Here is a 21547-nt window from a genome sequence, read left to right as displayed (position 1 = left end):
GAGTTTAGAAAAGTGAGAGTTTCTGACACTTTTTAAACTTTGCCAATGTAATAAAGTCCAAAAACAAAGTAACAGAGCGAACTTGCATGTTTTTTTAGACTTAAAAAACTCTCAAGATTTAAAATCTCATTCCGATGTTTTCCTATTTTGAAGATAAAACTCAACCAATGTGAGAGTTTACTGCTAAACTCTCACATTTTCTAAACTCTCACCCTATTACATTTGGCCCTACGTGTGACACACACATTGATACCCATGCACCTTGAATTGAGTAGCCAGGGAATGTGACAGTGCATGTAAAGCAGGGGTATTCAACATGCGGCCCTCCAGCTGCTGTGGAATTACTCATCCCAGCATGCCCTGCCACAGTTTTGTCATGCCCTTATAGCAATAGGAAAGATTCAAGGCTACAGATTTTGTACAGTTTTAATAAAGTTGACAAGCTCCATAAACTCAATAAAATTTGATTTGTAATCAAAGCTTGTAGGGTACTTGCAAATAATACTAATTTCTCCTTCATCCACTAGGGGACACTGGAGTTACACTGGGGTATAGACGTGGGTCGAGAAGAGCCTGGCACTTCAAAAATGTCTAAAGATGTGACTGGTTTCCTCCCCCTCTATACCCCATCAGCCCCAATTTTTAAAATGTGCCAGAGATAAGCCACAGCACTGTGGGCTGTCTCCAGCCTTATTGGGTTTTTTCTACTTCAGGGTCCATAGGGTATCCACAGGATACCTTGGGATATAGGTGTGACGTCAGTTATCGGGCACCATAGAGTTAAGCTTTCAGCCTCCCAGGATGCACTAGGGTCCCCCACCTATACCCCGCCCCCGAGCCAAGGCATCTCAGTTTAGTTTGGTGCCCGGCCGGAGTCGGGTGCACCTGTTGGAGTGGGGGCTAAGAAGAGCCCCTGAAGTTTTCTTCATGCAGCTGTGGCTGCACATCTGGAAGTACAGCATGGACAGTCAGTCCTGACGTCCATGCTGTCTTCCCTGGTGAGCATCTGGGGTCACAGCTAGCGGTGACCCCAGATGTTCAGGACCATGGCCGGAATCAAGGGGGACAGCAAGGTAAGCAGCGGGGTCCCGCGGTGGGCCCCCGCTGTTACATGGTCCAGAGTCCCCAGGCAGGGGGCTCCCTGGGGACTGGCTGCAGCGTGGAGCCAGGTATATAACCTGCGCTTCCACTACCCCCCTGGGACAGCGGACCGCAGCAGAGCGGTAGCATTGCGGCGTCCCGGGGGTTAAATGCATGCCAGGGGAGCGCGCCTTCCCTGTCTCACAGCCGGCGCCTCCCCCGCTGCACACAGCCCTCTCTGCAACACGCCGACTGGCCCTGTGGCAGCGCTCCTCCCCCAGGCCAGCCTCCTCTCTGCTCCTCAGCGGCCATCTTCAAGAACGCATGGTGAACGCTGCTGGAAGTTCTGGACGGAGGCATAGTGGTCTGGGTCCCCCCGCATACCTCTCCTCCGCTGTGGTCAGGTCTGTGTATGCAGCGCTGTGTCCTACCAGACTCTGTGTCTGTGTAGTTGATTTATCAGCGCTGGTTAGTGCAGGAATTGAGTTTCTTTGCATTGTATGTGACTGTGCTAGCGCTGCTGCCTGTACTTTCCATTTCTGACTGTCAGCCTTATTACTGTCCCTGTTCTTTCTGCTAAAGCCCTTGCGGTGCAGTGCTGCAGGGTGGTCTCTCGCCTTTTTAAAACAATTGGTGAGAGGGGTCACATACTTTCTACCATCATGTCTGAAAGTGACTTTCCTCTCCGGCTACAGTGTACTACGTGTAAAGTACCTTTAGCGGAGGGGGAGGGTAGCGCGGAGGGCCTCTGCCGGCAGTGTTTGTCGTTGGCGCGGCCTATTACGGTTACAGCACCGGTACAGGAGCCGCCCTGGGCTTGTTTCGCTCATGCGTTTACAACCTTAGTGGGCCAGTTAGCTCCGCAGCCCGCGTTTACGCAGATGGGTTTGTTCCAGCAATCAGTGGTGTCATCACCCATGCAGGGTTTCCCGAGACAATTGGTGGTACCCCGCAGTCTCCCTATTTCCCCTCTCCCGGTTTCTCAGGAGCCGGCGTGGGTTAACTCCCTGACGAGTTCTGTACAGCACTTGTCGGATGTGTTGCAAGGGGAGTCTTTGATGCGGCCACATAAACGGCCGGTGGCGTCTCTGTCGGCTCCTTATGAGGATGACGAAGGGACGTCTGATGATGGGGAGATTCTGGATCCTTACGATCAGGAACCTCTCCATACTAAGGACGCAGACGCTAGGTCCAAGGTGTATATTCCTGGACTTATTCGGGCAGTCCGCACAGCCTTGGTGATTGAGGACGAAGTTCCCCCAGCGGCTAAATCCAAGTATGCCTTTTTTAAGGATGTGAAGGGTGACGCCACAGTCTTTCCTCTTTTGGGTCAGTTGGTGGACCATTTAGAGGAGGCGTGGAAACAGCCTGGCAAGCGATACCTGCCGCAGAGGCGTCTGGCAGTGGCTTATCCGTTCGCGGATAATTATTTTGCTATGTGGGAATCCCCTCCACAGGTGGATTCTTATGTGATACGTCTTGTCCGTAGTGCCACATTAGCAATGCCATCCATGTCCTCCCTTAAGGATGCTACGGACCGCAAGGTAGAGATCTGCCTGAAGTCCGCTTATTCCCTTGCGGGGGGGGGGGGGGCAGCGCGGCCGGCTATGGCCATTTGCTGGGTTGCCAGGCGGAGTTGATTGGTAATCTCCGTGATTCAGCCACTTATATCAACGAGGCAGCCTTAGACATTAGTACCCTGGCGTCTCGAATTTCTTCAGCAGCGGTGGCTGCTCGTCGCACCTTGTGGTTGCGATCCTGGAAGGCGGACGCTGAATTCAAAAAGGGTTTGGAGGCGTTGCCCTTTAACGGAGAAGTTCTCTTCGGTCCGGATCTGGACAAGATTGTAGCCACACTGGCGGCAGCCAAATCGGCCTGTCTCCCGTCGGCCGCTGTCCCTTCTGGTTCAGGACCATCGTCCTTTCGGTCTTATAGGGCCCAGGGCAGGCCCAAACCACAGTCTTTTCCCCGACAGGCTGGTCCCAAGAAATCGGCCAAGCCCCGGAAGCAGACCTGGAGTACCAGACGTCCAGCCCCTAAGCCAGATGACAAGCCTGCGGCCTGACGGTCCGGGCCTCCCTTTGGGGTAATCCCAAAGTGGGAGGCCGCCTGCTGCAGTTCGCCCGGTGTTGGTCGGTCACCACGACAGACACTTGGGTTCTCGAGGTGGTCTCCCACGGGTATGCCCTCTCTTTCCGGCACAGACCCCCGGCTCGATTTTTCACCACGGGTCTACCATCAGTCCGGAACAAGGCCACGGAGCTGCGGAAGGTCTTGCACACTATGCTCCAGGCTGGAGTTATAGTGCCTGTTCCATTCTCCCAGAGGGGCCAGGGTTTCTATTCCAATCTCTTTTTGGTGCAGAAACCCAATGGGTCGTATCATCCGATTCTCAACCTCAGGGCTCTCAACAAGTCTTTGCGGGTGCCGAAGTTTCGGATGGATCCATCATTCTGGCGCTGGAACCTGGGGACTACATGGTGTCATTGGACATACAGGACGTTTACCTGCATGTCCCTATTCTTTTGCGCCATCAGCAGTTCCTCAGGTTTGCAATCCGCAGCGACCACTTTCAGTTCCGGGCGTTACCTTTTGGCCTGGCGACGGCACCACGGGTTTTCACCAAGGTGAAGGCAGTCATGGCGGCTTCCCTGCGGCTGCAGGGGGTCCGCATGTTGCCGTACTTGGACGACCTTCTATTAGTGGCAGGATCTCCGGAGCTCCTTCTGCGCCACTTGGACCTGACCATTGCGCTACTGCAACGGCACGGCTGGTTAATAAACTGGCAGAAGTCCACTCTAATCCCGTCTCGGCGGATTCTGCACCTCGGAGCCTTATTGGACTCGGGACTGCAAAGGATCTTTGTGACGGGGGATAAGATCTCTGCTTTACAGTCGAGGGTGCGCAGTTGTCTGCACAGCCGCCGGGTGTCTCTACACTCGGCGATGAGGTTACTGGGCTCCATGGTGTCGGTGTTCGACATGGTGGAATATGCCCAGTTTCACTCCAGACCTCTGCAGCACCTGATCCTGTCCAAGTGGAACGGGCTGCCTCAGTCTCTAAAATCCCAGACGATAGTGCTCACCCCGGAGGTTCGCCTGTCCCTTGCCTGGTGGTTGCAGACGACCCATCTCACCAAGGGACGTCCGTTCTGGGTACCAAATTGGGTCCCGTTGACAACGGACGCCAGTCTTCGGGGCTGGGGAGCAGTTTCGGGTCCACACTTGTTCCAGGGCAGGTGGACTCCGACAGAAGCGGAGCTTCCAATCAATATCTTGGAACTCCGTGCGGTCTTCAATACTCTCCAGCAGGCACATCTGTTTCTCCAGGGTCACCCGGACCAGGTCCAGTCGGACAACGCTACCACCGTGGCCTACATAAACAGGCAAGGAGGAACCCGAAGCCGGGCGGCTCTCGTAGAGGTGTCTCGGATCCTGGTTTGGGCGGAGCGCAATCTTCCGACCATATCAGCTGTCTTCATCCCGGGAGTGCTAAATTGGGAGGCGGACTTTCTCAGTAGCAAGGACATTCATCCGGGGGAATGGTCCCTGCACCCGGACGTTTTTCAACTGCTGGTGGACAAGTGGGGTCTTCCAGAGATCGACCTCATGGCGTCCCGGCACAACAACAAGTTGCCGGTGTACGGGTCTCGCGCAAGAGACGAAAAGGCGTCTCTGGTGGATGCTCTGTCCGTCCGGTGGACGTTCCGGTTCGCTTACCTGTTTCCTCCGTTTTCCCTTCTTCCACGGGTAATCCGGAAATTCAAACAGGAAGGAGGGACGCTCCTGTTGATAGCTCCCGCGTGGCCCAGACGGCACTGGTTCTCAGACCTTCAGGGTCTGTCCGTGGACAGTCCTCTACGGTTGCCGCTACGACCGGACCTTCTGTCGCAGGGTCCTTGTCTTCACCCGGACCTGACTCTGCTGTCTTTGACGGCGTGGCTGTTGAGACAGCCATGTTAAGGTCCAGGGGGTTTTCCAGCTCTGTAGTGCGTACCATGTTACGAGCTCGGAAACAGTCTTCCGTGAGGATATACCATCGCGTGTGGCATACGTTCTTCCAGTGGTGTCGACCGAGAGGTTATGCACCGCGGGAGTTTCGTCTGTCTCGGATACTCGCCTTCCTACAAGCGGGACTAGATCATGGGTTTCGCCTTGCTTCTTTGAAGGTACAGGTTTTGGCCCTGCCTGTCTGGTTTCACCGTAGGATTGCTACAATCCCGGATGTGCGCACCTTTATGCAAGGTGTTCTCCGCATTCAGCCACCCTTTGTTCCACCTGTGGCGCCTTGGGATTTGGCTGTGGTCCTGAGGGCTCTCCAGGGACCGCCGTTTGAACCACTGGGCTCAGTGGATCTTAAATGGCTAACGGCTAAGACTGTTTTCCTTCTGGCCATAGCTTCGGCCAGACGCGTTTCTGATTTAGGGGCTCTTTCTTGTAGACCCCCTTTCTTGATTTTTCATGGGAACAGGGCAGTGCTCTGCACTCGTCCTGAATTTCTTCCCAAAGTTGTTTCCCAGTTTCATGTTAACGAGGAAATAGTTGTTCCGGCCTTTAACTCACCTGGCCTTTCAGTGGGTGAGGCCACTTTGGATGTTGTGCTGGCCTTAAGGACTTATGTTGACCGCACTTCTTCGTTTAGGAAGTCGGACGCCTTGTTTGTCCTCTATGGCTTCCGTAAAAAGGGTTGGCCTGCTTCAAAGCAGACTTTGGCAGCCTGGATCCGTATGACTATTTCTGAAGCTTATCTTCGGGTCTGCCGGTTCCTCCTTCTCTGAAGGCTCATTCCACTAGGTCTGTGGGTCCTTCGTGGGCAGCTCGACGTGGTGCCTCTGCAGTCCAGATCTGCAAGGCTGCTACGTGGTCCTCTGTCCATACCTTCGTGAGGTATTACAGGTTTGACACCTTCGCCTCTCAGGATGCTTCCTTCGGGCGGCGGATTCTCTTTTCAGCACAGGAGCGTCCCAACCCTTAAAGGATACTGCTTTGGGACATCCCCAAGGTATCCTGTGGATACCCTATGGACCCTGACGTAGAAAATATGAGATATGGTAAGAACTTACCTTTATCTCTATTTCTACGAAGTCCATAGGGTTCCACAGGACTCCCGCCATGTCGCTCCTGTGCTGCAGATGGGCTTTGCTCTGGTCACCGGTTTTTCCGTCTCCCTCTGGTGAGAATGTGATTCTTGTGTGTATCCAGATCTTCTTTCTCTCTCTTCCTTCTCCTCCTCCGGCCTATGGCTTGGTACAAAACTGAGATGCTTTGGCTCGGGGGCGGGGTATAGGAGGGGGACCCTAGTGCATCCTGGGAGGCTGAAAGCTTAGCTCTATGGTGCCCGATGACTGACGTCACACCTATACCCCAAGGTATCCTGTGGAACCCTATGGACTTCGTAGAAATAGAGATAACAAAGGTAAATTCTTACCATATCTCATATTATTTTACACTTTATTTATTTTTACCAACCTGTTTTGATGAGGACAGGCAGGCTGCTTTCTGCGACAGCCTATTATTTTTAATTATTTATTTACCCTTTTTTGGATTTGGACAGTATTGGACAAAATATTTATATTTTGCTACGGTTATTACATTCTACTCTCTGATTATCTGTATACTGTGCGCTGAGGTGACTATTTTATTTGTTATTTATATGTTCTTTTTGGGGTACATATAATGATTACCCCTTGACACCTATAGCTGCCATTTGTGAAGCGCGGGTTCTTATTACTATTTTTATTTCATTGCTGCCAGTGTCCGGTGCCCTAATAAGGAATCAAGTGAGACCTCAGTCTTAGTGAAACCCACCACAGCAGAAACTTGAGCTTGTGCCGGTCCTCACTTCCCTTTCAGCCCAGCATCCCAGCCGCATACACACTGCTCCTGATTAGCAAGAGCAGTGTAAGTCTGGGCTCTCAGTGAGATACTTGGTGCCTGCACTAATAGGTAGCGACAGCTCTCCTCCCGATACAAGGGGAGGAGAGCAGGAGGCCTTTGTTCAGCTTGTTAATCTCGTTGCTGTGTCTATCTCCCTGCTTCTCCCCACGGTCTGGTACTGTATAGGATACTGGTGGGGAGAGTTATAGCGCTGGTATAGCCCCCATGAGTTCCGGCCGGGGACCCGCGTAGGGGGCGGAGCTTATGCGGGCGGACATTGTAGCAAAGTAGCAAACGCCGCCTTCTCCCTTTCTCAGTTGGCTGGTGCTGCAGGCTCTGTTCTGTTGCCGTGGTCACTGGAGAGCGAGTCCAAAATTAGGGGTTTGTAAGCCATCATAAGGTGGGAGCTTGTCTGTGGCCTGCTCCTATCCTTCTATTCCTGTGTCACTTCTTTCTACTGCAGGGTCCATAGGGTATCCACAGGATACCTTGGGGTATAGGCGATGGCAGCAGACATCCAGGCACCACAGAGTTAAATTTTCAGCCTCCCAGGATGCACTGGGGTCCCTCTCCTATACCCCGCCCCCGAGCCTCAGGCCACTCAGTTTTTCGTCGGTGCCTGGCCGGACCAGTCGCACCGTACAGAGGGGGGTCTTTTCAAGGCCCCTGAAGATTTCTTCGCAGCTGTGGCTGCACAACTAGAGTGCTCCAGCATAGAACAGTCAGTATTGACGTCCATGCTGTATCTCCTACACCCCGCCGGTACCAGAACGCCGGTACCGATCCGGGGACGCTGGTTGGTAGCTGGGGTCACAGCTAGCGGTGACCCCGGCTACCGAGACTGTGGCCGGATGCATGGGGGACAAGGTAAGTGGCGGGGTCCCGCGGTGGGCACCCGCCGGTAACACAGTCCTATTTGGTCCCCAGCCAGGGGTATCCCTGGGGACCGGCTGCGCGTGGGGCCAGGTACTGATCCTGCGCCTTCCACTAGACCAACAGGGACAGCGGGCCGCAGCATGTGCGGTACAGCGCGGCGTCCCAGGGGTTAATAGCAGGCATGGGGAGAACTCCTTCCCTGTCTCATAGCCAGCGTCTCCCCCGCTGCACAGTGCCATTCCACAGCAGTCTGAGCAGGCTGTGTCAGCGCTCCTCCCCAGGACCTGCCTCCTCTCTGCTCCTCGGTGGCCATTTTCTCACTACATGTGCTGGGAATGACAACCGCTGCTGGAAGCTGTTACAGGTGCCATTGCGGTCCGGGTCCCCCGCATACCTCTCCTTCAGTTAAGGTCAGTGTATGCAGCACTGTTTCCTACCAGGCTCTGGTCTCTGTAGTTGATCGCAGTGCTTGTAATGCAGGATGTTATCTGTGCATTGTATGTGACTTAAATGCTAGCGCTGTTTGCCTGTACTTTCATTTCTGACTATCAGCCTTTTTCCTATCCCTGTCTTCTGCTACAGCCCTTGCGGTGCGGTATTGCAGGGTGTTTATTACCTCACAGTAAACTTGGTTTTTCTGTGTGGGAGGTCACATACGCTCCGTTCACACTCCTCATGTCTGAAAGTGAACGAGGATATCCTCTTCCAGCTATAATGTACTGATATCATGTGCAGTTAGCGGAGGGATATGTAGACGCTGAGGGTTTATGGAGGGCATGTTGTATTATATATCACACCCCATTTCTGTCACTGTGCCTGCACAAAAAGAGGACCGCCCTTGGCTGGCTAAGATGCTTACAGCCCTTGTGGGCAATGCCCCCTGCGTTTCCCCATAGGAGTTATCGCAGCGAGTGGTGGTCTCATCACATGCAGGGGTCACTGGACAGTTGATGGTACCCCAGTGTATCCTGTTTTTCGCCCCCCCAGGTCTCGCAGGAGCCTGTGTGGGTGAATTTATTGTCCAAATGGTATAGCACCTGATGGACGTTTTACAAGGGGAGTCACCATTTCGGCCTTCTAAACGGCCTTTCGGGTCTCAGACGGGTAAGGACATGACGTCTGATGACGGTGACATTATTTACTTTTTCAGACACGAGCCCCTTAGTGCAAAGGAGGCGTAGTCTGGGTCTAAAGTCTATATACCTGGCCTTATCCGGGCAGTCCGTGCGGCTTTGGTTATTACATATCCCCCGTGGCTAAATCCAATTATGCCTTCTTTAAGGATAAGGGTGTTGCCACTGTAATTCCTCTATCTGGTCAGGTGGATCATTTAGAGGAGGCGTGGAAAATCCGGGTAAGCGGTTCCAGCCTCAAAAACGGTTGACCTTTTGCATACCCCTTTGCGGATAATTATTTTTCCGAATGGGAGTTACCTTTACGGGTAGATTCTCATGTTACACGCCTAGTGAGGAGTGCTACGTTGCCCATGCCCTCCAGGTCCTCCTTGAAGGAGGTTACACATTGCAAGGTGCAAATATATCTAAAATCCAAATTATTCCCTTGCTGGAGGGGCTTCCAGGCCGGCTATGGCCGTGTGCTGGGGGGCCAGAGCCATGAAGCGCTGGATAGGTAACTGGATCTCTGCACACTGACTCTCCAGCAGAGCAGGTGGATAGTGGCAAATTCTCAGAGACTTAGCCACGTTCATAATGAGACAGTCTTACATAGAGCCTACTTTTTTCCAGAATCTCCTCGGCAGCAGTAGCGGCTCGGCAGCAGTAGCGGCTCGCCGCTCCCTGTGGTTGCGCTCTTGGAAAGCGGACGCAGATTCCATTTGGAATGCTTTGCCTTTTATGGGATAGGCCCTCATCTGGACACAATTGTGGCCCCGCAGGCAGCAGCTACGTCTGCATGTCTGCCATCAGCTACAGTCCCATCGGGGTCTGGGGCTTCGTCTTTTCGACCCTGTGAGGCCAGGGTAAGTCTAAAATATAGCTTTCCAAGACAGTCAGTAGCCAGGAAATCTGCTCAACCATAAGAACAGGCTTGGAGTACAAGACGTCCTACTCCCAAGTTGGACTATAAGCCTTCAGCCTCACGGGACGGGCCTCCTCTCGGGGGACCCCAGAGTTGGAGGCCGGCTTCTGCAGTTCGCCCAGTGCTGGTGTCTGACCTCCACGGCCACTGGGGTAAGAGAAGTATTTTCTTGAAGGTATGTCCTCTCCTCCCGGTAACCGACTCCCAGACGGTTTTTCGTTACAGATCTTCTGTCAATTCAAGACAAGGCCCTGTAATTTTTGAGGGTGTTACACTCTATGCTCCAGGCAGGAGTTATAGTACCTATTCCATTGCCCCAAAGGGGAACGAGGTATTACTCCATCCTCTTTCTGGTACAGAAACCCAATGGGTCTTACCTGGACATCCTCAACCTCGAATCCTTCAACAAATTCTTAAGGGTTCCTTGGTTCAGGAGGTGGACCCTGCATTCCATCATTCAATAGAGCCGGGGAATTTTGTGGTGTCGTTCGATATATTCAGGGTGACTACCTGAATGTCCCTATTTTCATAGACCACCAGTGTTTTTCCTCAGGTTTGCAGTGGTCGATAAGCATTTCCAGTTTTACCAGGGTCATGGCCGCTTGTTACCCAATCCGGGCGACCTCCTGGTGTTACCAGAGTCTCCAGAGATACTTCAGTGCCATCTGCAACGGACAATATCTGTGTTGCTACGTTAGGGCTGACTGATACACTGGAAATGGTCCTCTCTGATTCTTCACAGAGGATGCTCCATATCCCAACATCTGAGGGTCTTTGTGATTGAGGAAGAGATCTCTGCATTACAGGCAAAGGTACGCAGTTGCCTGCAGAGTCGCTGAGTGTCTATTCACTCTGCAATGTGGTTCCAGGGTGTCGCTGTTCGACATGGTGGAGAGTACCCAGTGTCACTCTGAACCTCTAGAAAAAAGGATCCTCTCCGGGTGGGATGGGTTGCCCCATAGGATAAAGTCAATAGTGCTTTCCCCGGAGGTTTGTCTCTCTCTGGCCTGCTGGCTGCGGAAAGCTCACCTAAACAAGGGGCACCTCCTTTGGGATTGCGGACTGGGTCCTTCTGACGACGGACGCCAGTATACGTGGCTGGGAAGCAGTGACGGGCCCACTCTTGTTCCAGGGCAGGTGGACTCCAGTAGTTTTTGCGCTTCCCATAAACATCTGAGAACTCAGAGCAGTATTCAAGGTTCTCCAGCATACAGGACAGGTCCTCCACGGAAATATCGTGCAGGTACAGTCTGACAACGCCATCATGATGGCTTCTGTACACCACCTAGGAGGTTCCCGAAGTCGGGCGACACTAACAGTGGTGTCCCGAATTCTGGCTTGGGTGGAAGGCTATATCCCTGCCGTCATCGGCAGTGTTCATTCAGGAATCCTCAGATGGAAAGCAGGCTTTCCCGGCAGTCAGGACGTGCATTCAGGGAAATGTCCTCTTCATCAGGAGGTGTTCAATCTTCTGGTGAACAAGTGGAGCCTTTCAGAGATGAGACTCTTACGGTGGACGTATGTTGGTCCAGTGGACCTTCCAAGTTGTGTACCTCGTCCCTCCGTTATCCCTTCTTCCTCCAATAATAGCAAGAAGGAGGCGCGCTCCTGCTGATAGCTCGTGCGTGGACCAGACGGCACTATTACTCAGATCTTTGGAGTGTTTCAGTTAACACTCCGAAGCTGTTACCTCTACGACCGGATCCTGTTGTCTCAGGATCCTGGCTGATACCCAGACCTGGGTTGTCTGTCCTTGACGGTGTGGCGGTGGAGACTGCCCTCTTAAGGTCTACGAGTTTTTCCAGCTCTATAGTTAACAGGGCCTATGTCCATGCTAAGAGCTCGGAAGATTTTATCTGCAAGAAGTTACCATCAGGTATGGCATACTTTCTTTCAGTTGTGTCGCCCTACAGGCTATGCTCCTCGGGTATTCCGGATATCCAGAGTGTTGGCTTTCCTACAGGTGGGCTTAGATACCGGTCTTCGTCTTGCTTACCTGAAGGTGCAGGTTTCTGCCCTGTTGGTTTCATCGTAGGATTGCTACTCTTCCTGATGTCCGCACCATTGTGCAGGGTGTACATTATATTCGGCATCCCTTTGTTCCACCTGTGGCTCCTTGGGATTTGGCTGTGGTCTTTAGGGCTTTCTGAGGACCGCCATTTGATCCACTGGGCTCAGTGGATTTCAAATGGCTTCCGGCTAGGAATGTATTCCTTCTGGCCATTGATTTGGCCGGTAGGATCTCAGAATGGGGGGCTGTGTCATGTAGACCTCCCTTCTTCTCATCTTTCCTAGGAACTGGGCAGTGCTTCGCACTTGCCCTGGTTTTTTACCTACGGTGGTGTCTAGTTTCCACATCAATGAGGAAATTATAGTACCTGCCTTTACTTACCCAGTCCTTTCTGCTGGTGAGGCCTCTTTGGATGTGGTACGGGTTCTAAGAGTTTAAGTTGACCGTACCAGTCCGTTTAGGAAATCAGACTCTCGGTTTTGTCCTTTCTGGCTTCCATAAAAAGTGTTGGCCTGCCACTGCGCTAACTTTGGCAGGATGGATTCACAGGTCTTCCTGTTCCATCCTCTATTAAAACTCTTCCACTAGGTCTGTGGGTCCTTCGTGGGCAGCTCGACGTGGCGCTTCAGCGGTGATTGGCAGCCACGTGGTCATCTGTCCATATTTTTGTAAGGTATTATGTTTTTGATACCTTCGCCTCTCAGGATGCTACCTTCGTGCGGCGGATTCTCCTTACAGCACAGGAGCGTCCCCACCCTTAAAGGATACTGCTTTGGGACATCCCCAAGGTATCCTGTGGATACCCTATGGACCCTGCAGTAGAAAATATGAGATATGGTAAGAACTTACCATTGTTATCTCTATTTCTTCGAAGTCCATAGGGCTACACAGGACTCCCGCCATGTCGCACCTGTACTGCAGATGGGCTTTGATCTGGTCACCGGTTTCTCCGTCTCCTTCTGGTGAGAATGTGATTCTTGTGTGTTCCAGACTGTCTTCTCTCTCTTTTTTGCTCCTGCTCCGGCCTATGGCTTGTTACGAAACTGAGTGGCCTGAGGCTCGGGGGCGGGGTATAGGAGAGGGACCCCCGTGCATCCTGGGAGGCTGAAAACTTTACTCTGTGGTGCCTGGATGTCTGCCGCCATCGCCTATACCCCAAGGTATCCTGTGGAACTCTATGGACTTCGTAGAAATAGAGATAACAAGGGTAAGTTCTTACCATATCTCATATTATTCTGTCCTGTGCTTTAGGCTGGTGGGTGTGCAGTGTGTGTGTGTGTGTGTCTGGCTGTATGCACAAAATGGCAGCTAAGGCAACAGAGAAGACTTCACAAAAAGTTTGCTTGCTCTAACTGCAAGAAAAAAAATCACACATGCACGCTCAGAGGGAAATACCCTATGTGAAGTGTGTGATGCAGAACCTTCTATTGCTCTGTAGGGTGTGAGTATGCTTCCATCCTGGATGCAATCTTTTACTGGTATGGCGGATTTAACTTACCAGTTAGCCGCCTCCAGAAGGGAAAGGAAAGTTGCTCGGGTAGGTCCCAGTACTTCCCAACCCCCTTTGCAACCACTGAATGGGCACAGGGTTTATCCCGTTCGGTAGGCAGTTTGGTACATATGATGAGTTCATCTTCCAGATCATCGTATGTCAGCGTCTGCCGGCAGCCCAACAAACGAACTTTGCCGGCGGTTCTCCAATCGGATGGAAATTACTCTTCACAGAAAGATGAGGAAGGGGAGACACTGGAGGACTCGGATACGGAAGTCTTCTCTCACGAACCAGAACCACCGTCGCAAGGGGTGGTGGCTTTGATCCTCGCAGTTCGTGAGGTACTCTCACTCCAGGATGGTTTCACTCCAGAACGTTCGGCAGGCTTCACTCCAGAATGTTCCAGTTGGATCTTTTGTCCCATTGTTCCGGATCTCATCTGCAGATGCATCATCTGGTAACCTTGTCTCCGCAATCTTGGATTTGCCTACTTTGGTGGCTCCAGATGGATCACCTACTGGCAGGACGTCGATTTGGCATTTGGAACTGGGTTCTGCTGACCACGGATGCCAGTCTCCGCGGTTGGGGGGCAGTATCCTTGAACAACCAGTTCCAGGGACACTGGACACGCCTGGAGTCTTTCTTACCAATCAATGTCCTAGAACTGCGAGCCGTCTATTACGCTCTCATTGCAGCAGCTCCTCTGTTACGGGGGACATCAGTTCGTATCCAGTCGGACAACGCCACAGCTGTGGCATTCATAAATCTCCAAGGGGGGACTCGGTGCCGCATGGTCCCGGCCATCTCAGCAATCTTCATTACAGGAGAAGACAAATGAGAAGCAGACTACCTCAGTCAGCAGGATCTTCATCTGGGGAAATGGCCTCTCCATCCCGAGGTCTTTCGGCGCCTGTTGTTCCGTTGGGGTGTACCTCAGATAGATCTCATGGCCTCCAGGAACAATCACCAATTACCTCTTTATTGCTCCTGGACGAGGGATCCCAAGGCGGTAGGAGCGGACGCTCTGTCTCTACTCTGGTCATACGATCTGGTGTACCTGTTTCTTCCATTCCCTCTAATTCCACGGGTGCTCAAGTGCATCAAGCGTGAATCTGTGACAGCCTTTTGGTGGCTCCAGATTGGCCTCGCCGAGCTTGGTACTTTGATCTTCTCTTCCTCCTGGCGGACGATCCTCTGCCTCTTATGCCTCGATCAGACCACCTGCAGCAGGGCCCTTTCGTTCACCCTGATTTTTGTCGTCTTCGTTTGATGGCGTGGCTGTTGAAACCGCCATTTTAAGAAGTCGGGGAATTCCGAGGAGGGTGATTCAGACCATGCTTCGGGCTTGTAAGCCAGTCACCTCGGCACATTACCATAGAATTTGTAAATCTTATGTGTCCTGGTGTGAGCAGTTTGTTTCCTCTAGTTCTTTACATTTATCTCACCACCTTCTTTTTCTACAAATTGGATGCTGGGCTTCGGTTGGGTTCCCTTAAGGTGCAGATTTCTGCATTATCGGTTTTCTTTCAGCGTCCTCTGGCACTGCTTCCCGAGGTTCAGACTTTTCTCCAAGATGTTCTTTGCGTACAACCAACCTCCCTTTCTTCCACCTATATACTCATGGGATCTTCTTTCTTCAGTCCATGCTCTTTTAACCTTTGGCCGAAATTTACTTAAAACTCCTTACCTGGAAACTGGTCTTGTTTCTGGCACTTGCTTCCCTTATTATGCGGCCAAGCGGTTTGGCCGGCGTCTAAGCAGACTTTAGCAAGATGGATCTGTCTGACTATTCGTCAGTCTTATTTGTCTAATTATTTGGCCCCGCCCGTATCCATTTCTGCGCATTCTACGCGCTCATTGGGTACTTCTTGGGCGATGCACAGGGAGGCCTCCGCTTCTCAACTTTATAGGGTGGCTACTTGGTCCTCTTTTTTTCATACCTTTGTAAGGTTTTACAGGTTTGATACCTTTTGCGTCCTCGGCTTGCTAGTTTTGGCCGTAGGGTGTTGCAAGTTTCACAGTGCTCTCCCTCCCATGATGGGGGCTTTGGGACGTCCCCAGTGTTGTAACTCCAGTGCCCCCTAGTGGATGAAGGAGAAAACAGGATTTTGGTACTTACCGATAAATCTGTTTCTCCGAATCCACAGGGGACACTGGACGCTCTCCCAGCTCTGTTTCCTGTTGTGTTAACAGTTACCTGTTGTGGTTGTTTTCTTCTGCACTCATTGCTACAGTGTGTTGTTTATGGTGTGACTGCTGTGTAACGTGCATTTTGTTTGTTTCGCAGCTGTGCTCATTTCCTTATTTGCTTTTCCTTCTCCTTTATGTGTTTCCTCCGTCTCCCCCTGGGCTCAGTTTTTTTTTTAACTGGGACTGATGGGCTAAAGAGGGGGAGGTGCCAGTCACATCTTTAGACATTTTTAAAGTACCAGGCTCTTCTCGACCCACGTCTATACCCCGTTGTTGTTGTCCCTTGTGGAATCGGAGAAACGGATTTACCGGTAAGAACCAAAATCCTGTTTTTGTATTCCTGGTTTTCCATTCTGATACCAGAGTTGTCTAGGTTATCTCTCATTAGAGCTAAAATCAAATATATATATTTAGTTTATATCCGATGCATTTGAATCACTTCCTTTGTTTTAATTGGGCTATAATCCTATGCAGACAAGTCAGTCTCACTATGAAAAGCCTTAAGTGGACGTTTGTGACACTCTAGTCTACTCTTACATCTGTTAACAAAATTATTGAGGGGGAATCGGTCTGAGTAATATTTGTTAGTTTGTTTAGTGCCTCTCTTGTTTCTATTAGAGCATTTAATACACCACTGGATATAGAGCCCCTTTAGGTAGTTTCTAACACCTTAATTTATTTTCAAGTACAGCCTCCTGGGCAGCAAGGATCATATTGGATGCACTTGCCTGTTATAATGCACTTATGTGCTTCCCACACGAATATTTTTGAGGTGTCAGGCCTGTTTTGTATATATTCCATGATATTGGCCTCCAGCAGTCCCCTGCAATACAAGTCCTAATGTAGAAGATCAGTTAAGTGCCATTGACTCGTGATTCATCATGTCATTTGGCCTGTGTTTCCTTCCTGCAGTAAATCCTATGACTTAAAAAGAGATAATCTATTCCGAGTTAAGGCCCCCATACATCAGCAATTGATTGCAGCAACTGTGCAATTTGCAATCGATTGTGTATAAAAATCTTTACCTTTTTCAATTGATTGTGGCAATTCTGCAATCGATTGAAAAGGGGAAAGATTTTTATACACTACTGATTGCAGATTGCACAATTGCTGCAATCAATTGCTGATTTATGGGGGCCTTAAGAGTAAAAGGTATTGTCTTGTTTGGGTGGAGAAGACGACCCAGCTCTACAAATGGGTTCTCGATTTTCAGCAACTGTGCATAGTGCAATAAACCACAGTTGACTGGTTGTCAGGCCACTCAAGAATTTCTACATAAACACTAAGGTGTATATTTACTAAAGTGAGAGTTTTTAGAAGTGGAAATGTTGTCCATAGCAACCAATCATATTCTACCTAACATTTATCTAGCACCTTCTAGAAGGTAATAGCTAGAATCTGATTGGTTGCTATGGGCAACATCTCCACTTCTAAAATCTTTCACTTTAGTAAATATACCCTTAAGGCTCAGTATCACAAAACAGGTATCTGAAGTCTACTTCAGGCAACATTAACCAACTTGTTTACTTACACAAACTGGTTTGCTATATTTGGGTGGATCACATTACATATTCTGCTCTTAATACCTGATTAGGCCTATATATTGTTTTTCATCATAATTGTATCTTTTTATAGCACCAATTATATTACGCAGCACTGAACACAGAATGTTTAATCATTCACATTAGTTATTGCCTTATTTAGTCTAAAGTGTAGGGCCCATTTTGTCTGAAGCCAATTAACCTACCAGTATGATTTTGTAACGTGAGAAATCCAGAACACCTGTAGGTAAACCCTTACAAACACTGCAATTATATACAAAGTCATGACCTCAAATCTGTGACTCAGCATTGCTAACCAAAATTGTGACTCTTGTCATGTTTTATGTACACTGTTTTTCCTACTCTTTGGTGCTCTACAAAAAAAAATCTAAAAAAAATTCAAAATTTCAGTTTCTTGCATTCAGCAAGTACTCCGTCTTACTTGCCGATAGTTAGGCTTCCACACGATACATCAAGCCCCCGAACCACCCACTTCACTCAGGAAGTGAGTGCCAAGAGAGATACCTGCCTACTTTCTCTGGAGTCTGGGAGAGCACCCTTAAGGTGCGTATCCACTTGCCGATATAAATGAGCTATTGAACATTTACGAACATTTACCACATTGTAATCGTTCTAACGCTCATTAATCGTGCATAAATCGTCCAGTATAATGTCGGAAACGACCAGCGATGCGTGCTCCCGCTGGTCGTTCCCAACATCAATCATCGGCTGAACATGCTAGTCAATCTGCCGATAACGACAGATTGAGCATGTTCGGGGATGAGGGAGGCTGCCTGCACCGAATGACATATCATTCAGTGTAGGCACTGCACAAGATGAGGAACGACTGTACGATTACAATGTTGTAATTGTACTGTCGTTCCTCTATCGGCAAGTGGATACGCTCCTTAAATTCAGAAGCCTCCCGTACATTCCAAGAAAGTAGGTAAGTATGCTCCTTGTACTCCCCAGTGAGGCTTGGCCTGACTTCCCTTGCTGTTAATACTACAGCCTTTTAGTGTACAGAGTCACAGTTTTCACTTGTGGTCTCTATTAACTGTCTCTAGCTATCTCTCTGACAGTCATATTTATTTGGTGGTCTTGCTTTTAGAGGAGCGATATTTCAAAATCCTCTCCATTACAGAGCTTTAAACTTGACATCAGTCTTTTCATATACAGAACATTGCTAGTTTCTATATGAATCATATTTCATAGTGTTTCTTAAAGGAATTGCATTGATAGCTTATTTCAATATATGAGTTTGTACAACTTGATCTTCTGAATAAGTGGGGCAGCAATTCATGTTGTCTGTGTTTCATTTTTTCAGTTTGCATTTGCTAAGCCCTCAGTATGGTAGTGTTTTTTCCATGTGTTGAGAACTTTCAGTAGTTTGGTATTTTCTTTAAGCTTTGGATGTTGTCCTGCATGATATCTGTTCTCTTTCAGGTTTATCTTTTATTTCAGATTATTAGTGGTTCTAGCTACTGTATAGTTCATTTCAACTGTGTTTTTTTTTGACATTTCAGGTAGGTCTCTTGCTTCTTCGCTGCGCTGTTGATCTCAATGCTGACAGTTTTCGGCCTCACTTCCCTGATTTGATCAAACTTTTCAATCAAACTCTGTGTGATCTTCAGAATGGACCGGTGCTATTTTATACTATTCAGTCTGTTACCAGTATAGTGCACGAACTGGTTGGTAATGAAACAGTAAGTACATGCAACCCAAAGATTTTTCTCTGTGTCTGTAATAAACATTCACTTGTATTCTCTCTCTTGACTTTTTTAGTTTTTTACATTGCTCTTTTATTTTGTTTTTGCTTGTTTCTGTCATAGAACCTACTGAGGTCCCTGGTGCCAAAGTTAGTAACAGCTATCAAAAATTTAATACAGACCAATGAGGTAAAGTTTTAAAACCATTTGCTTGCTTCTGTCTTTTCTTTGCTCTCTACTAAAGTTTATATAGTTCTCATTGACAAGCAGCACTGCCATCATAAATTATGGGGCACAGTACAAATTAAACTTGAAGGCCCCCCCTCTGTGATTTCATGATGGATGCAGAGGTGTAATATTTAGATGTTAAGCCCTGTTACTCAGGCCTTAAACCTATAAAAATGTAAACAAACACCAACAAAAATTAAACCATTTTCAGTTTTTGCAGTGGATCAAGTACTGCCTTGAAACTTATTAAATAGTTTTCCTCCAGGATATATCTTTGGCAGTTTTATTATCTTTGAAGTGAGACAAAGCCTTGATTACTTAAAATTAAATTGTACCTCCCTGCCTCAGGTTCAGTTATGTGACCAGTGTTCTCCCCAGAAATATTTTCCAGCCGGGTGGCATCAAGAAGTAGCCGGGTGGGGGCCTTCACAATTATGCGCGCGTCGGGAAAAGGAGTATCTCCCTTACCATTCCAGCCTGACAGGTCTCCAGCTGCTCCCCCACTGGCGCTCAGTCAAATTGTCCATTATGCAGTGCCCCATGTAGTTATCTCCATATGCAGTGCCCCATGTATTTGTGCCCTTTATACAGTGCCCCCTGTAGTTTTCCCCTTTATAGAGTGCCCCCTGTAGTTTTCCCCTTTATGCAGTGCCCCCTGTAGTTTTGCTTTGCCCTTATGCAGTGCCCCCAGGCTGAAGTAGTGCCCCCAGACTGGCCCCTTATGCAGTGCCCCCAGGCTTAAATAGTGTCCCTTATACAGTGCCCCCAGGCTGGCCCCTAATGCAGTGCCCCCAGGCTTAAATAGTGTCCCTTGTGCAGTGTCACCAGGCTGGTCCCTTATGCAGTGCCCCCAGGCTGAAGTAGTGCCCCTATGTAGTGCCCCCAGACTGGCCCCTAATGCAGTGTCTCCAGGCTTAAATAGTGTCCCTTGTGCAGTGCCACCAGGCTGGTCCCTTATGCAGTGCCCCCAGGCTAAAATAGTGCCCCCTTAGGCAGTGTCCCCAGACTGGTCCCGGTCCCAGCCCAGAACTTACCTTAACTTGCTCGCGCTCCCACTGCCGCTGCCTTGCTCTGACTGGATCTAACTAGTTCCAGCAGGCGCGCGGGGCAGGCTCCTCACATCGCGGGTGACGTCATGATGTCACCCGCACAGTGCATCACTGGGAACACTTGCTTCTGAGGCGATCTGAGGCTTCTTTAGCCTCCGGTCACTTCAGAGGCCAGCGTTCCACAGCAGGGGTCGGCGGTGGATAGTGCTGGGCGGTAGCCTGTTTCTGCCGGGCGATGTGCCCGCAAAAAACAGCCTGGGAAGAACACTGGTGACGTTACACACAGTTGTGTCTCTGTTGGTCCACGCCACTTGTGATCGGAAGTCAGAAGCCATGGTTCTACCTTTTACTTACCTTTTTACTCAGGAGTTCTGTCATTTCTGTGAACATTTTTGTGCTGTATAGAGATGCAGTACCAGCAATAGTTTGCCATATAGCCCACTGGATGTAAGATTACAATAAAGGTATTAGACACCATTTTTTGCCTCCATGTAAAAGTTGAATGTCTACTTTAAGTGATATTTTGATAATTTAGCAAAATTGCTAAACAATCCCTTTAATGAGCTGGAGCGTAAGTTGAAGTATGGTGAGCTGGAATCCTGTATGGTGGCCATGAATTGTAAGGAGTTCCGATTGTGAGGATGTTGGGCTCCACAAAAAGGAGTATGTGAAGTCAGAACGAAACTGTTATTAATGTATATCTGCAACACCAGAAGTAATTTGCACAGCATATGAGGTAAGAACTGCTGATTATTGTTAAATAAGCACCTGTTTTTTGTGAAGCCACTCCCCTGAGGAATTAATTTCTGATGAAAGCAAGTTGTCTGGCATTAGGCGGCTATAGTGCGAAACGCAAATTCACCGAAAGATCGTACCTCAGTGACAGGGATTGTTGACCTGCAGACACCATCTGTTTCTGTTGGCTTGTAACAAAATGTAAGACTATTTGAGCTGATTTTAGTAAGTATATTAAATTGGAATTATACTACGCAATGAATGGCCTTGGGCTTGTTTTTTGGGTGCGTTTGGTGTAAGGGTTTTCCAACAGGATTATAACCAGATCTGAGATCACAAGTAATGGAAGCGTTGGAGTCCCACATTGGGGTATTCTCCTGGATGTGTATCAACTCCCTTATGAGGGCTAGGATGGAATGAACACAGTGTAAAGATTACCCAGTTAAGCACTATAACAAGCTATTATAATGTACACCTAATTTCCTATTTTATGCAAACTTTAACTCAGCAAGAAAGTTATAAGATTTACTACACTATAAGCATTCTCTTGGTGTATGTATTGTCTGTTGTAATATATATATATATATATATATATATATATATATATATATAAATATAGATATATAGTTTTATATATATATATATATATATATATATATATATATATATATATATATATAATACACATGCAAACCAGCAAACTGGGGGTTCTTCATACAATTG

General features: G+C 49.0%; 1 protein-coding gene across 1 annotated transcript in view; it reads left to right on the top strand.

Moving 5' to 3' along the window:
- The window catches only part of IPO4 (importin 4), a 205142-nt gene that overhangs the window by 55969 nt on the left and 127626 nt on the right, over positions 1–21547 (top strand). The window contains exons 6-7 of the mRNA XM_088470020.1: positions 18630–18809; positions 18936–19001. Coding sequence (XP_088326146.1) covers positions 18630–18809; positions 18936–19001 — 246 coding nt within the window. The remainder of the gene's footprint in view (positions 1–18629; positions 18810–18935; positions 19002–21547) is intronic.

This window comes from Taudactylus pleione, unplaced genomic scaffold, assembly GCF_031769625.1.
Source record: "Taudactylus pleione unplaced genomic scaffold, aTauple2 ptg000095l, whole genome shotgun sequence".
Lineage (NCBI taxonomy): Eukaryota > Metazoa > Chordata > Amphibia > Anura > Myobatrachidae > Taudactylus > Taudactylus pleione.
This window is presented reverse-complemented; position numbering and strand designations above follow the sequence as displayed.